General features: G+C 45.0%; 1 protein-coding gene across 1 annotated transcript in view; it reads right to left on the bottom strand.

The window, feature by feature from the left end:
* Positions 1-16,450, bottom strand: part of SMAD3 (SMAD family member 3) — a gene marked incomplete at its 5' end in the record, with an annotated part of 91,205 nt that overhangs the window by 7,913 nt on the left and 66,842 nt on the right. The window contains 3 exons of the mRNA XM_014952680.1: positions 3,764-3,908; positions 6,610-6,747; positions 9,113-9,325. Coding sequence (XP_014808166.1) covers positions 3,764-3,908; positions 6,610-6,747; positions 9,113-9,325 — 496 coding nt within the window. The remainder of the gene's footprint in view (positions 1-3,763; positions 3,909-6,609; positions 6,748-9,112; positions 9,326-16,450) is intronic.

Here is a 16,450-nt window from a genome sequence, read left to right as displayed (position 1 = left end):
GGGTTTAATATTTTTCCTAGAACTTTTTTTTTTTTTTTTTTTTTTTTTTTTTTTTTTTTTTTTTTTTTTTTTAAAAAAAAAAAAAAAAAAAAAAAAAAGAACATAAATGTGACTTACAAAACTTTACAAACGTGAAAAGGTTTCACAGCTACCGGAGCATTCCTTCCTGCTGAGACAACAGTCCTGCACTTGGGGCCCAAGGAATGTCTCTCTCCTCTCTAACATGCTTTTTTGGCCGACGCTGCCAACTTCTGGTAAAAACACCGTCTTTTCTCTTCACATTTCTCACCATCCCAAGGGAGCAACTCGCTACAGAACCTATTTACTCCTCAAGATTCCTGAAAACAGGCAGCATCTGATTCCCCGAAGAGAAAGGAAGGGGTTTATCCCAGCAAAATTCCTCAGTTTTATTTCGCAGACCTTGCCTCTCCTAATTAGACAGCAACGGAAGCGCTTTACCAACTATGTTAAATTTCTCTATCATAGAATCATAGAATCATCTAGGTTGGAAGGGACCTTAAAGATCATCTAGTCCAACCATCAACCTAACTCTGACAGACAAACAAACAAACAAACAAACAAAACAACCCCACACCACTAAACCATATTCCTGAGGACCATGTCAACCCGTCTTTTGAACACCTCCAGGGATGGTGCCTCAACCACTAGAATCTAGAACCACTAGATAATAGAATCATTCAGGTTGGAAAAGACCCCTGGGATCATCAAGTCCAACCATCAACCCCACTCTACAAAGTTCTCCCCTACACCATATCCCCCAACACCACATCTAAATGACTCTTAAACACATCCAGGGATGGTGACTCAACCACCTCCCTGGGCAGCCTATTCCAGTCTCTGACCACTCTTTCTGTGAAAAACTCTTTCCTAATGTTCAGTCTAAACCTACCGTGTTGGAGCTTGAAGCCATTCCCTCTTGTTCTGTCACTAATTACCTGGGAGAAGAGACCAGCACCCATCTCTCTACAATGTCCTTTCAAGCAGTTGTAGAGAGTGATGCTTTTTACCACACCTTTAGGTTTTGGCAGAAGGTGGAAGTGATGGAGAGGTCCCCATTTAGCCGTTCCCTCAGAGCCCTCTCCCTTGTGTGGCCGGAGCTGCCCCCGAGCATCCTTTCTGCCCCATTTGGGAGGTTTGAACCCTGCCCAAGCTGGGGCCGGGGCGCTCCTGCAGACTGATGTTCCATCACCCAACGCTGCAGAGCATAAAAAGTTGGAAAACCCACCAGAAAAACAGAAACTGCCCGTTTTAAAACCCCCTCAAGAGCTGGCGGCTGCAGGCAAAGAGCAGAGGAGGACGCCTTGCTGGGTCAGCACCCACCATGCTCTTACCCTTCCCTGCACAAAGCACCCTCTCCCGCTCCTGTCTGCCTTCTCCATGAGGCCAGACCCCCTGGAGGGTCTCCAGATGGTAAAGCAGGAAGAGATGGGAGACCAAGGCCCAGGCCCAGGGATGGCCCAAGTCTGGCTGCAGACAGAGAGGCAGGGACAGCTGCTGTGGAGGAGGAGGATTACAAAGAGAGAGAAATAGCCTGGAAACGGCCTTGTTTTACACCCTCGTTTCCTGCAGAAGTTGCCCTTGGAATCTGTTTGTGGGAGGGAGAAGCCAAAGCCCGTGGGGCCTGGGGAGAAAGTGCTGCTGGAGAGGGGACCCTCTGCTCCATGGAGGTCCCACAACCACCCGTGTCCCTTCAGGGCAGGGCAGAGGCTCTGGGGTACAGCTCCATGAGGCTTTGGCCGAGGGCTGTAACCCGTCCTGTTGATGAGTCTGTGTCTCTCATCCTTTGAACTGGGCAGGACAGCAGGTCCCTGCCCATTCCCACCCATCTCCAGCTCCAGTGATGCCCCAGGAGTGGGTGTATGGGCAGGTTCTGTCCCATACAGGGACTCAAGGGTGTTTGCCATTAGAGAGTGCCTTGGGAGCTGTTGGACACCGAGCAGCCCAACCATGGTCCCAGTGACACTGTAGAGAAACCCACTGCTGGTGGGGCTGCCACGCTTGAGCCCTCTGCAAATCTATCCCGGCCACCTCCATTCTGCCTCTCCACCTTCACCACCAACATGGTGGCTCCAGCCCTTCCAGGAAGGCAAACCCCCAAAGCTCTCCATGACTCCAGCTCATCAGGAGGAGAACCTCTGTATCACGGGCTGCTTATGCACCTTCTCCCTCAACATTCCCCCCACCAAATCCCTGGCACACAAGAGCACTGAACACCCCATCGATGAGACAGCTCAAAAAGGGGAAGCTGCAGAACCAGAACTCCCTGGAGCGGCGCTCTGCACGCAGAAACGTTTTCGTATAGGGATGGGTTGGACAAACACCCGTGCTCTGACAAAGGCCATGAGACGTAGTATTTTGTGGCAAGGAAATGAGGGAGCGGGAGAGGAGCCCGGCGCGGCCGGCGGGAGCGTAGGGTTTCACTGCCTACAATGCTCTAATGAGATCCTCGACTTTCCGTAAGTCGGGCTCATCTGGATCTCATTAGGAGCCGTGGCTGCAAGCCAGGCCTGAAACGCTCTGGGCCTGGCGGGGCCAAGGAGAGTTTCAAAACAAAATGGACTCCAAACATCTGGAGAAGTGAAGGAAAGCGGGAGAGCACCGAGGCAGGGACTGCACCCGCAGCTCCCAGTAAAGCCACAGATTTAAAGGGTAGAGACACTCGAGTAAATATTTCAAAATCGCATTCGGCTTAAATCCTTGGGAGCCTTCTCTCTCATAAAACGACACTGGTTTTCCAAGGAGTTTCACCTCCCCCACGTGTACTATTGAACACTGATTTCACTCCCTGTGCTACTCGGGGACATTGCTTGGGGATACAGCAGAGTGACAGCAACACGGGCTCTGGAGTGCTCCATCCTCACACTGTCTGTCCCCGTGTCCTCAAAATAACCTCCTCAGTGATCCCAAATGTCAGACCCTACCACATCTCCTGCTTTATCTTCAATATTCCCAGAGAAGCTGTGGCTGCCCCATCCCTGGAGGTTGGAGGGGGCTTGGAGCAACCTGGTCTGGTGGGACATGTCCCTGCCCAGGGCAGGGGGTGACACTGGGGGAGCTTTAAGGTCCCTTCCAACCCAAACCATTCCATGATTCCATGATTCACTGGGAAAAATAGCAACCCTGTTTCTCCCACTGCTTCCCCTCACATTTAAGCAATTGCCCAATGACAAGGTCTAAGGAAAGGATGAGGAGATTTAACTATAATTTTTCAGCAACTCTAACAGTTCTTCCAAATATAAGTTTTCAAGCCAACCTGCTCTTATTTATATCCCATTAGTCCCTCATCTAAGAAGCATCAAACCCTACTCATATCTATTAGGAAGCACTCCCATCGATCTGTCCTGATAACAGCGTAGTCATAAGATGCTCAAACTATCAAATACACATCTCATTTTAAGAAAATATACATGTAATTTAAAAAAAAAAAAAGAATAATAGCTCCTACACAGGCCATCTGGATTTATCTACTGCGCTTCAGATAAAGCTTTTAGTTTGTACAACACTGTGACCAAGTACAGGTGGTCTTCCAAGTGTGTCACCCCACGTGTTTTATACAAACAGGATGGGAAAACCTAGAGGGGAGATGGACATGTCCTCAAGAACCCAACCTCCTCGTGCTGCTGAGGAGACACAGGGCTAATTTCCCCCGTGTTAGTCAAGCAGCTTTGCAGAACACCATGAGATACAGGAGAGGCACCAGCAAACACAAGCATCGTGCAAAGTGTCACGGAAAAGGCCTGACCTGTATTCTGCTCCCCAGCCCTTGACAAAGCTCATTCGGATGGTGCACATCCTGGTCAGCTGGTAGACGGCTTCGAAGCCCTGGTTCACCGACTGCGCCAAGAGAGCGGCGAACTCCTGGTTGTTAAAGATCTTCAAGTTACACCCTGTGAAAAAAAGAACATGGGAAGAACAAGGCATGAGCTTAACGAGATGAAGAAATCCATTTCTTTCTGAGGATGGAAAGAAACTCGACGCCTTTTTCCCATCTTCTCAGCCCGTGTGACACTCCACACAGATTGTTTAAACACAGCGTTTCAGAGAAAGGAATCAAGGTGGCCACATCTCCACAGCTCACACGCTGCAAAGGAAGAAAACCATGTCACAGGACACAGAATGAGGAATTCTAGTGCCCACATCTATGAGACCAGGCTTGGGACCCTCATGTGGAACCCTCCTCACAATCATTTCCCTCATATTGTAATTTAGAAGCCTCATTATGACCGTAACATTTAACAACCACAGTCGCTGCGGGGCCTGAAGGAAAGGAACGCACAGGCTAAAACCAGGAACTCACTGGTGTTGGCTTTTCATGGTGTCCCTCAGCAGGAGCAATGGAGAAGTTCTGCAGTGAGACCGCCCTGGCAAACCAGAAACCAGTTACGGGGGTAAAAAAGGCTGGTTTCAGAGCTGCTTCTGCTAGAAACCTCGCTTAAATTTAACTGTTGTGAGCCAAAGCGTCTTCCTTTAAAACTGGAGTCTTCCCCCAGTGTTTAGTCCCAGCTGAAAGACTGAGATCAACTTCTTATTCAACTGGTTTTGAAGTGATAAAGGCAAAACATAACCACATCCTTCATCGTTTAAATAAATAAATAAATACATAGTACTTAAAAAAAGCCTTGCTCCGCTTGCTTTCTCCCAGATAACCATAAACAAGTTAGAACTCTGACTCTTGGCACGCAGCTGGTGCTCGGTTGGGATGACACATGGGCCAAGTCTGAAAAAAACAACCATTTGGCCTGCGATGAATTGTATTTTCCTCAAAAATCACTTGTGAGCCTACTCTCTTGGGCTGGACTCGCTCTGTCATCTGGTTTGGGGTGAACTGCACGGAGCAGACTGGAACCGGGCGCAACAGCTCAGCAGCTGCAGAAACAACTACCCAGTTTTTGTGAAGTTAAATAAAAAAAGCACAGCCCAAGAGCCCCGTATCTCACAGGGAGTTGGAAGGGAAGCTGTGTCAGGCATATCACGTCCAAGGAGGGAAAATAAGATGCTTGAGAGCATCAGGGTCAGGGTGAGCACAGAGAAAGAGCTATGGGGAGACAAGAAGAAACTTCAGGATGAGACTTCCAAGGTGGTCAGACTTGTGGACCAGATGGGAACAGGTCTCTCCACGACTGTGACTGGGAGGAGTGGGTCCCACTCGGTCCCGTCAACGAGGGAATGAAGACGCCACAAGAAGAAACTTCAGGATGAGACTTCCAAGGTGGTCAGACTTGTGGACCAGATGGGAACAGGTCTCTCCACGACTGTGACTGGGAGGAGTGGGTCCCACTCGGTCCCGTCAACGAGGGAATGAAGACGCCGCTTCAAACCCAGCAAAGATTTGAAGATGAGCCTGAGAAGGGGGCCAAAGGCTGTGGTAAGAAGTGGGGAGAGAGGGAGTGCAATAAAATGTGCCGGAGATGAATCCCCAGCGGAAACCAGTGGGTTGTTTATGTCTTCAGATGTTGACTCCAGCCGGGGTGGACTCCTGTGATGTGGCTGGAGAATTAAGTCATGGTTGCAACACTGGCAGCTGCTTCCTAAGTATCCCAGAAACGAAACCCAGTAAGATGGGCCAGAGCTTGCCATGTACAGATCTCTTCTCAAAAGACAAACAATCTTTATTCAAATATTTCTAAACAAAAAACATCTATTTTTTAAAAATATACATACTTCTAACTGTAAAAAAATGAGCTTTTTTAGGCCTGGCTAAATAGCTGAATTCCCTTTCAAATGGCATCCTCTCATCCTAGCTCTTTTGCACATATCTAACAAAAAAGTAGTTTCTTCCTAGATAGATGCAATAAATTCTCCTGTAATCTTACAAAATACTTTAGACATACGTTTGCTGTAACCAGAACAACAAGGTGCCTGCAAACGCGATTTCCCTAGATTAAAAATAATTCACAAGGAGGGGGTGAGGGGTGGAAGCTTTATTACAGAAGAGAAAAAAGTAACAATTTAAATCTATTATGGGTGAATCTAAATTAAGAAAAATTTCTTATGTTATATTCTTGGAAGAGAAAAAAGTAACAATTTAAATCTATTGTGTTATATTCTTGACAGGCTGAGAAAGCTGGGGTTGTTAAGCCTGGAGAAGGCTCCAAGGAGATCTTATAGCCCCTTCCAGTATCTGAAGGGGCTACAGGAGAGCTGGGGAGGGAGTCTTTGTCAGGGAGTGTAGTGAGAGGACAAGGGGTAAAGGTTTTAAATTGGAAGAGGGGAGATTTAGATTAGATACCAGAAAGAAATTCTTTGCTGTGAGGGTGGTGAGACACTGGAACAGGAATATAGTAGCTTCCTTTATCCTTCAACCTATAAAAAAATCCTTCCCTTATCCTTCAACCTATAAAAAATGCCCTGCTCAAGTTGTCAGGTTGATTATTATTGTTATTATATTATGGTACATATTATTTTTACATATTATTATATAGAAAATATAGATTACTATATAAATAGGGTTCAAGTTGCTGATTATCACCAAGAATGCAGCTCAGCAAATCCCTGCCCACCCGGACAAGGAGCTCACTCTCCATAGTGAGCCATCAGCTGCAGAAGATGAAGCCCATGGAGATCCTGGCTAAGGCACCCCTTCCTTACCTGGTGGGATCTTGCACACTGTGGCTGGGTGCCAGCCGTAGCGCTGGTTGCAGTTGGGAGACTGGACAAAAATGGCACTGTCACTAAGGCACTCGGCAAACACCTCGCCGCCAATGTAGTAGAGTCTGACTCCTCTTCCTGGGAAACACAGGGCAAAGGGTTTGGTTTAGCTCGGAACAACCACCGGCAAAATCCACGAGAATCACAGAATCTTCTAGGTTGGAAGGGACCTTAAAGATCATCTTGTCCAACCGTCAACCCAACTGACAAAAATAGACACCCACACAACAAACAAGGAGCATCATCACTAAACCAGACCTCCCAGCACTACATCAACCCGGCTTTTGAACACCTCCAGGGATGGTGCCTCAACCACCTCCCTGGGCAGCCCATTCCAATGCCTGAGAACCCTTTCAGTGAAAAAATTTTTCCTAATATCCAGCCTGAAAAGAAGAGCTGGTAGAGACACAGAGACCCTCTGCAGGAGACAGCTCTCAACAAGCAGCTCAACGATGAATGATGGAAAATGAAAACCACCTCTTTCGCCCCACTAGGGAGCAAGAAACCTGCTCCGGGAGCGAGTTCAGCCAAGGCAAGAGGAGCAATTTATAAATTCAGAATTGCACTCTCTGGCCCCACCATCCATCACAGCCTGGACTGCATAAATTTCCTATCTCACAGCCTGTGTACCCCAAACATACACGTCGCTGATATTTTCCATATGAACATTCTAACAGTTTATGGTTTTCCACCATATTCAACATATGGTTTCAAACACAGGGCTTTCAACCTTTTCTCAAAGTCATCGCAGCTGGAAACGCCTGTTTATTTGCTTAGTGATTTGGAATTTAATTATACAACGTTTTCAAATCATTGCCTTTTGCTTGAGATGACATTGTATACAAAGACAAACCTCCATTTCCCATAGGAGTTTATGCAAGCTATTAAAATCTCAGTTAATAAAGAAACAAATTTCAGGAATACATTTTTGTTGCTCAAATAAACATTTGCTGTGGTCTCATGCTCCTATTTGAATATCTTGCTTTCATTCTTCCACAGAGCAGAAGGAGCCTGCTGAATTTAAGGAGTGATTTCTGCATCTTGGTTGGATTTTGTGGTGCTAGAAATCATATTAAAACCAAGTAAGGAAAGATTGTACTGTATGAAGTCGACTGCTCAGGAACGGGGAGCAAAATCAGGATAAAAAGCAGGTTCATTTTTGATAGAAGTCAGCAGAAAACACAGCAAAGGTAATTTTGCCTTTTATTAAAATTGCATAAATTTGGGTTTTTCTATTTAGGGCAAGTTTAACTGGAAACAAAATTGAATATTGCCTTGAAGTATAAGCAGGAAAAGTGAAAATTGAGATGAGAAGCAAGGAACTAAGTTTCTGTTTATAAAAGAACAGTTAGTAAACAAACCAGTGCAGGAGGAAAAAGGAATACACAAGATTATCCCTCACATCCCTCCAAACCCAGAGAAGTGTATGTGAATGTCTAAATTCCCTCTCTGTTCCATGCAGCGATTTTAGTGTTTCTCGGTGCATTTTTTTTAATTATACTTTTATGAAAAACTATGAATTTATGAAAAAATACAATTAGTGTTCCTTTCCGGAAGATTATCCTGCTAAAAAAACACCGCAGTGGTCTAAAACTGACCAAGCTGCATGCCAATTAGCAAAATTAAGAGCTTCCACCTTGAAAGACTGAAAGAAGGAAAATAGGAATTACCGATGTGTCGTCTCGTGAGCTCCACGGCCGCGTTTCTGTTCACGTTGGAGAGCAAACCGAGGCAGAAACGTTCCGAATTCGACGGGTCGGTGAAACCATCCACGGTCATGGAGGGCTGGGAGGCGTGGAAGGTCTCTCCCACTCGCTGGTTGAGCTCGTAGTAGGATATGGAGCACCAGAAAGCCGGCTCGCAGTAGGTGACAGGCTGCAGATCTGCCCAAAATATAAAGCAAAATGAATCACGGGCCCTCAGGAAGGAAAAGGGGGATGAAATAAAAGCCACTGATTTGAAATATTGTTCTGCTTCATTCCTTGGGCTCACTTTAATCACCAAACTTTAATTACAGACCAGTTAGTCTCACCTCTGTCCCTGGGAAGGTGATGGAGAGACTCATACTAGATGTCATCTCCAAACAAGTTGAAGAGTGGGGGGTTATTGGAAGTGGGCAACACGGGTTTACCAAGGGTAAATCATGTATGACCAATCTGATAGCCTTCTATGATGCCATAACCGGTTGGTTGGATGAGGGGAGGGCAGCAGATGTCATCTACCTTGACTTCAGCAAGGCTTTTGACACTGTCTCCCATAACATCCTCATTATACTTTTATGAAAAACTATGAATTTATGAAAAAATACAATTAGTGTTCCTTTCCGGAAGATTATCCTGCTAAAAAAACACCGCAGTGGTCTAAAACTGACCAAGCTGCATGCCAATTAGCAAAATTAAGAGCTTCCACCTTGAAAGACTGAAAGAAGGAAAATAGGAATTACCGATGTGTCGTCTCGTGAGCTCCACGGCCGCGTTTCTGTTCACGTTGGAGAGCAAACCGAGGCAGAAACGTTCCGAATTCGACGGGTCGGTGAACCCATCCACGGTCATGGAGGGCTGGGAGGCGTGGAAGGTCTCTCCCACTCGCTGGTTGAGCTCGTAGTAGGATATGGAGCACCAGAAAGCCGGCTCGCAGTAGGTGACAGGCTGCAGATCTGCCCAAAATATAAAGCAAAATGAATCACGGGCCCTCAGGAAGGAAAAGGGGGATGAAATAAAAGCCACTGATTTGAAATATTGTTCTGCTTCATTCCTTGGGCTCACTTTAATCACCAAACTTTAATTACTTGACAGATTTTAATGGACCGCAGCTAGAAAGCTACATCACCCCTGAAACTTTTGGAGCAAACACAAATACTCAAACATCTTAGTCACTTAGCAAGTGGGGTGTCACTTGACCACCTTCATACCTGGAGAAAGTTTTAAAAAAAGAGTAAGTTTAGCTTTACTACAAAGCGTGGGATCACTTTTAGGTAGCCAGTACCCTAAAAAGAGAAAAGAAAAGGAGAGAAAAGGAAGAAACAGAAAACCTTAGAAAGAGCAGACCACAAACCTGCCTTCAGTACCACAGAAGCCCAGTGCTGTGAACTTACACCCAGCCCAACTCTCCTTCTTCCTGACTCTGTCAGGGTCTCTCTAGCCCCGATGAAACCAGTAGAGTTGTCTGCAATACGCTCCAAACTGTACATCAACAAAACGGTGTGGAATCATACTGGCATCAGAGTGATTTAAAAATCAGATACTTTCTTCCAGTGCGCTCAATCTCAAATTTTCAAAAGAAAATACATTTCCCCAAGAGACGATGGTCTTCTGTCGGGGTTATGGTTTGACTTCCTGACTCTGTCAGGGTCTCTCTAGCCCTGATGAAACCAGCAGAGTTGTCTGCAATATGCTCCAAACTGTACATCAACAAAACGGTGCGGCATCGTACTGGTATCAGAGTGATTTAAAAATTAGAAACTTTCTTCCAGTGCATTCAAATTTTCAAAAGAAAATATATTTCCCCAAGAAAGGATGGTCTTTTGTCGGGGTTATGGTCTGGCTCAGCCTGTGGACCCAAGTCAAAGGACTACAGACCTTGAGCAGACTGAGGCAGCCTCGGGAAGACAACGCTTCCCAGGCATGAAAGGTGGGACATCCAAATGGCATTGAGTAATTTAATTGCTCCCTCTGAAGCCAAAGGAAAAGAAAATACATTTCCCCAAGAGACGATGGTCTTCTGTCGGGGTTATGGTTTGACTCAGCCTGTGGACCCAAGTCAAAGGACTACAGACCTTGAGCAGACTGAGGCAGCCTCGGGAAGACAACGCTTCCCAGGCATGAAAGGTGGGACATTCAAATGGCATTGAGTGATTTAATTGCTCCCTCTGAAACCAAGGAGGTTTCAGCAGAGGAAGGCTCAAGTCAAATATTCTTGGAAATACTGGTGCCCAGTCCCGCTGCAAGCCAAGACACTGCCGAGCAGAGGAAGTGGAAAACAGACCAAGCTCATTGGTAAGTGCAAGACATAAAAGCAGGAGAAGATTTCCCTCCAATTTATCACTCCATTCCCATTCAAATGGTCCTTAAAAGCTTCCCATCTGGCCAAAGAGTTAACATGAAGCAGCAAAAACCAGCTTTTTCCATAGGTTTTCCCATCTGTTGCTCCTGCAAGGCTTAGGCGAATCTGGGGCTTAACTTCCAACTCTAGAAATTCAGTGAAAATTCAGTGAAAATTCAGTGAAATTACTTGACAGATTTTAATGGACCGCAGCTAGAAAGCTACATCACCCCTGAAACCTTTGGAGCAAACACAAATACTCAAAGATCTTAGTCACTTAGCAAGTGGGGTGTCACTTAACCATCTTCATACCTGGAGAAAGTTTTAAAAAAAGAGTTAAGTTTAGCTTTACTACAAAACGTGGGATCACTTTTAGGTAGCCAGTACCCTAAGAAGAGAAAATAAAAGGAGAGAAAAGGAAGAAACAGAAAGCCTTAGAAAGAGCAGATCACAAACCTGCCTTCAGTACCACAGAAGCCCAGTGCTGTGAACTTACACCCAGCCCAACTCTCCTTCTTCCTGACTCTGTCAGGGTCTCTCTAGCCCTGATGAAACCAGCAGAGTTGTCTGCAATATGCTCCAAACTGTACATCAACAAAACGGTGCGGCATCGTACTGGTATCAGAGTGATTTAAAAATTAGAAACTTTCTTCCAGTGCATTCAAATTTTCAAAAGAAAATATATTTCCCCAAGAAAGGATGGTCTTTTGTCGGGGTTATGGTCTGGCTCAGCCTGTGGACCCAAGTCAAAGGACTACAGACCTCGAGCAGACTGAGGCAGCCTCGGGAAGACAACGCTTCCCAGGCATGAAAGGTGGGACATCCAAATGGCATTGAGTAATTTAATTGCTCCCTCTGAAGCCAAAGGGGTTTCAGCAGAGGAAGGCTCAAGTCAAATATTCTTGGAAATACTGGTGCCCAGTCCCGCTGCAAGCCAAGACACTGCCGAGCAGAGGAAGTGGAAAACAGACCAAGCTCATTGGTAAGTGCAAGACATAAAAGCAGGAGAAGATTTCCCTCCAATTTATCACTCCATTCCCATTCAAATGGTCCTTAAAAGCTTCCCATCTGGCCAAAGAGTTAACATGAAGCAGCAAAAACCAGCTTTTTCCATAGGTTTTCCTATCTGTTGCTCCTGCAAGGCTTAGGCAAATCTGGGGCTTAAAAGATCAGCTCAAAGAAAAAAAAAAAAAAAAAGAGGGATTTTTACCCTGCCAGCCTCCTCTCACACTGAAGAAGTTCTCTACAGAGGTTTGAGAGTCATTTCTGGTACCTGCTGGTACTCCATAACCTTTAGAAGCAGGTTGAAGCAGCCTGGCTTCAGCCAAAAGACCTGCTGGTTTCCTCTCCAGTACTGTGGTGTATGAGTTCCAATAATCAGGAAAAAACCTTTCGATTCTGCTTTGTAACAAGCTTTGCTGACAGCAAATAAGGAATTGAATAAAAGAGCACCTGGGGAACTCTGTAATCTTGAGCAGATCTTCAAAGTCCGTGAATTTGGGAGTTTATACCCACCCCCGGCTTCTTTCACAGTCTCTCTCTTTCCTTAATTATATCATCTAAAGGAAAAATGCTCTATTACAAGCAAAACCCGATGTTCCTGCTCCCCTCCACACACACCCATAAAAGAAAAAGCTCATCTTGCTCTTAGGGAACAAGACAATGTCCCAAGTGAAAGGTAAGAGAAGGCAGCTCAAAGGAACAGGGGTCAATACACCAATTTAACAATTTTATAGCTTAAGGCAAGCCCCTCCCCTGATACGCACTGATGATATTGAACACATCCAGGAGTCACCCAAATTTACTGTCCCCACCTTTTTCTCTTCTGTGGCATATTTGGCTGTCCCACTGGAAACTGCCACATAAGGGCTATTTCTCCAGTACCAGCCCATTTCATCAATTAGGAGTAATTAATGTCACCTGCACACATTGTAACTGACTCTGGGCTTCACCTGGCTCCAGTGCAATTTCTACAGAGGTTGAGCAAATACCAGCACTAATTAGTCTCTCAAGGTGTGTCCACCCACTTCAGCACAGCAAATACCAGCACTAATTAGTCTCTCAAGGTGTGTCCACCTACTTCAGCAAACAGATTGTGTTCTACATGACTGTGCTCTTGCTCCACAGCAAGTGTCTTTCTAGTTGAAAGGCTGCTCAGCTCCACAAAAATCAACTCAACTTTTGTTGATCCTTCAGTAACATCCTCAGATTGGTAATATCCAAGTTATAAAAACCCCGAAGCCCATATTGCTCTTTATGGTTTTGTGGTCCTTTCCTTCAGAAACCATCTCCGCTCGGTTGTGACCCAAGGGAACTGTGGATTCCCCACTGAAGGAGGTACGGAAATTTTATTTTCAGCTTATTTGCAACTTGAGGAAAGACACAAACTAACAAATCTTACTTTGAAAAAAAAGTTATCTCTAAAAAATGCAACCAAGCTTTTAACGATGCTGCTTTCTCCTGTGATTTGTGGTCTTAGGCTTAAGCTGCCATGGGATGGGCAAGTTACCTCTTGGGTTAGAGCTGTCCTGAATGTTAATTTTCAATGTATGGATTTACTCCTTGGGGAAAAGTAAGAGAATGTAGCTCTGCTAAAGCCAAAGACTGCTGAGGGGGTGCACAAGCAACTAAACCACGACGTGTTAAACCCGGGCAAATCCTGCCTGAATTGTCTCCGTACAAGTTCAGCCACAAGTCCCCACAGCTTTGCTCTTACTCATGTCCACCCAGCCTGGGGATGCTGCCCATATCCCACCTTCCCCACACAAGAGAAGGACTCTCTGTTGAACTGTGGAGGGAAGAGCCCCGCCAGCTGCTTTGCACACTCTATAGTGTGTGCTTTAAGCACAAGAGCGGTTGTTATCCTGGTTCCAGTTGTATCAGAAGTCACTGATATACTTTATCCGACTCTAGAATTAATGTGGCTGCAATTAATAAAGTCCCTCCTCAAGAAGGTAAGGACCAATAGGTGTGATCCCTTCCCTGCCAGACTCTGAGAAGGGCTGTTTTTTCCCTGCTTTGGGAAAAGTTTTTCAGCCCAGAGAGTAAGAGAGGCCTCTGGTACTGATGAATCTGACCGTGGGGTATGGGTTTATTTCACACTTATTTCACCCACAGCTTTTGCGTCAAGTCTTTTGGGGAGCAAACAGGGACAATGGATTTCCTGTCACCGAGGGCCTGTCCCGCTCCCAAACAACAATGGGCCTGCGACCTCAGGCCTGGCCTGTGGCCAGCGTGAACTCCCCGACGCCATTCCCAAGGGCCACGTAACGCTGGCAACTCTCCTCTCATTTTGGTTCTTTTCTCTATTTTCTCCAGTTAGATATTTCACTCATACAGGAGAGATCATGGGGCATCTGCAACTTCTAGATAAAGCCTGTCCTTGAGTACTGAGGGAGGGGAAAAATAAAGCCCAATACGGTGTTACCTCACAACACTTTCGTGCCTGTGAATGGGAAGATGAAACTCCTTAAATTCCTTTAATCCTATAGATGACAGTCTTACAGCTTCAGGCTGAAATACATACACTGCACCTCAAACACACCTTGTCTCTATTGCCCTACTTGGTTTGCCTCACAGTAGTTTATTGCCTTTCTAATTCTCTGGAATACGGCCATGGGATTTAAGTCCAAAGTCCAGCTTACACAAAGTAAACTGTCTTGAAAGTTTCAAGTAGTTCTAGTCACATAAAGGGACACTAATACCAGGATACTATTTTTCTGATGGTAAAACTGCAAATCCCCACCCCATTCTGCTGCTGAGAGCGGGCTGACAGTTTGCCTCATTGCACACTGTTGTGTTTTTTTAAATTGGAAGGGACCTTAAAGATCATCTTGTTCCAACCCCTGCCCCGGGCAGAGACACCTCCCACCAGACCAGGTTGCTCCAAGCCCCATCCAGCCTGGGCTTGGAGACCACCAGGCTGAAGATCTCATGGGCTGCTTGTGTTTTCACCTACCTACAAGGAGCTACAAGCAGCTCCTTACCTTAGATATGCCATCTACAACGTACAGAGGAGAGACAGACTATGACAATTTTGTCATTTGACAGTTTTAAGAGTTGCTCAGCCACATGCCATTTCATTCATTATTTTTCAGCTCCCTCAACATGCAAAAAATTTACAATAACATTTCTAAGAGCCAAGGAGCTCTTCATTTGTGGAAGCTCTTGCCTGAGAGCGATACATATTTGGTTTGCAAAACTTAAAGGTATCTTTTAATGCTTTTCTGATGTCTGCTTCTTGGACTACAAAGAGATTCCTTGTGGTTAACCAGCTTCACCTGCTCCTGCTTAGTTTTTTTGTCACCAGACAGCCCATTAGACATCTGACAGGCCCATCAGCTCCGCAGCACCCGCGAATAACCAGTGGCCTCCTTAGAAAGGATACGTGCTGGGGCCTCTTTCCTAGAAACTCTTTTCTTCCTTATGTAAGGCAGATGCCACAGTCAACTTGCCAGGTTGGTTTTGTTACACGTAATTGGCTTTTTATTTTTAGGTTGGAAAAAAAAAAAAAAAAACCACGCTCGAAATTCTCATCAACTCCTAGGCAGCACACTGGGGCATAACGCATTCAAATGAAAAAAAAAAAGAAAGAAAGAAGGAAATAAAAGTAACTCAGCCATGTATTCTCTTCTTAGGCTTTAACAGTTAAAGCAAATAAAAATTTAGTTGCACTGTGGCAATATCTTCCATGCTTTTAAAAAAAAAAAAAAAAAAAAAAAAGGCAAAAATCCAGAAGAGACAAGAAATCCCCCCTTCAACAGCCCCAAGACATCCACAAGTCAGCCAATGACTGACAAATTTTGGAGCAGTGTCAAAAGGACCCCGTGCCAGGATTAAAAGCATATGTAAACTTTATGGCTATGGTTTTTCATGAGTAATCTCGAGTGGCCTCTGTCTGCTGGCTTAATGAACACTTAGAGAACTCATCCCACAGCCAGCCCGAGCTGTGAGAGCCTTTTATGACAGACCGTCGAGAGCAATTTCCAACAGGGAAAGAGCTCAAACTGATGAAGATCAGACCTTTTATGTCTGTAGGTATGAAAAGAAAAGGTAGACCCATTTGAGAAGATAACAGAGGCTCAGAGATAGCCACAAAAACTCTTAACAGTATCACAAAGGTAAAGGTCCAACTACTATTCTTTCTTTTTCAGTGTTCCTCCTGTTTACTGTCTACAGGTTATGGGGTGAATCAGTGAGAGCTGTGGATAGAAGCATTTGCTCTATAACAAACAACACCAATTTAATAAAAATAAAAAAATTGCAAGGCACTCTGGCACGTTATAAAAGAGAGCAGTAAGCACTACAAATTTACAAAGTTAACTTCCCAGCAGACAAAATTTAACCTCCTTTAAAAATGTAAAAACACAAAACCACCAGCAAGAGAGACAGACATATTCCTTGCAAACTCATGTAATCAAGAAAGTGTATTTTTGCTGCAGTCCTTCACTCGTTTTTTCTGATATTTGTCTGCCAACGTTTCTCAGTTTTTTCTTTAACTCTATGAGAAAGTGTATTTTTGCTGCAGTCCTTCACTCATTTTTTCTGGTATCTGTCTGCCAATGTTTCTCAGTTTTTTCTTTAACTCTATCACTCCATTCCCATTCAAATGGTCCTTAAAAGCTTCCCATCTGGCCAAAGAGTTAACATGAAGCAGCAAAAACCAGCTTTTTCCATAGGTTTTCCTATCTGTTGCTCCTGCAAGGCTTAGGCAAATCTGGGGCTTAAAAGATCAGCTCAA

This window comes from Calidris pugnax, unplaced genomic scaffold, assembly GCF_001431845.1.
Source record: "Calidris pugnax isolate Ruff unplaced genomic scaffold, ASM143184v1 scaffold187, whole genome shotgun sequence".
In the NCBI taxonomy this organism is placed as follows: Eukaryota; Metazoa; Chordata; class Aves; order Charadriiformes; family Scolopacidae; genus Calidris; species Calidris pugnax.
The sequence above is the reverse complement of the archived record's forward strand: the minus strand, read 5'-3'. Positions and strand labels throughout refer to the sequence as shown.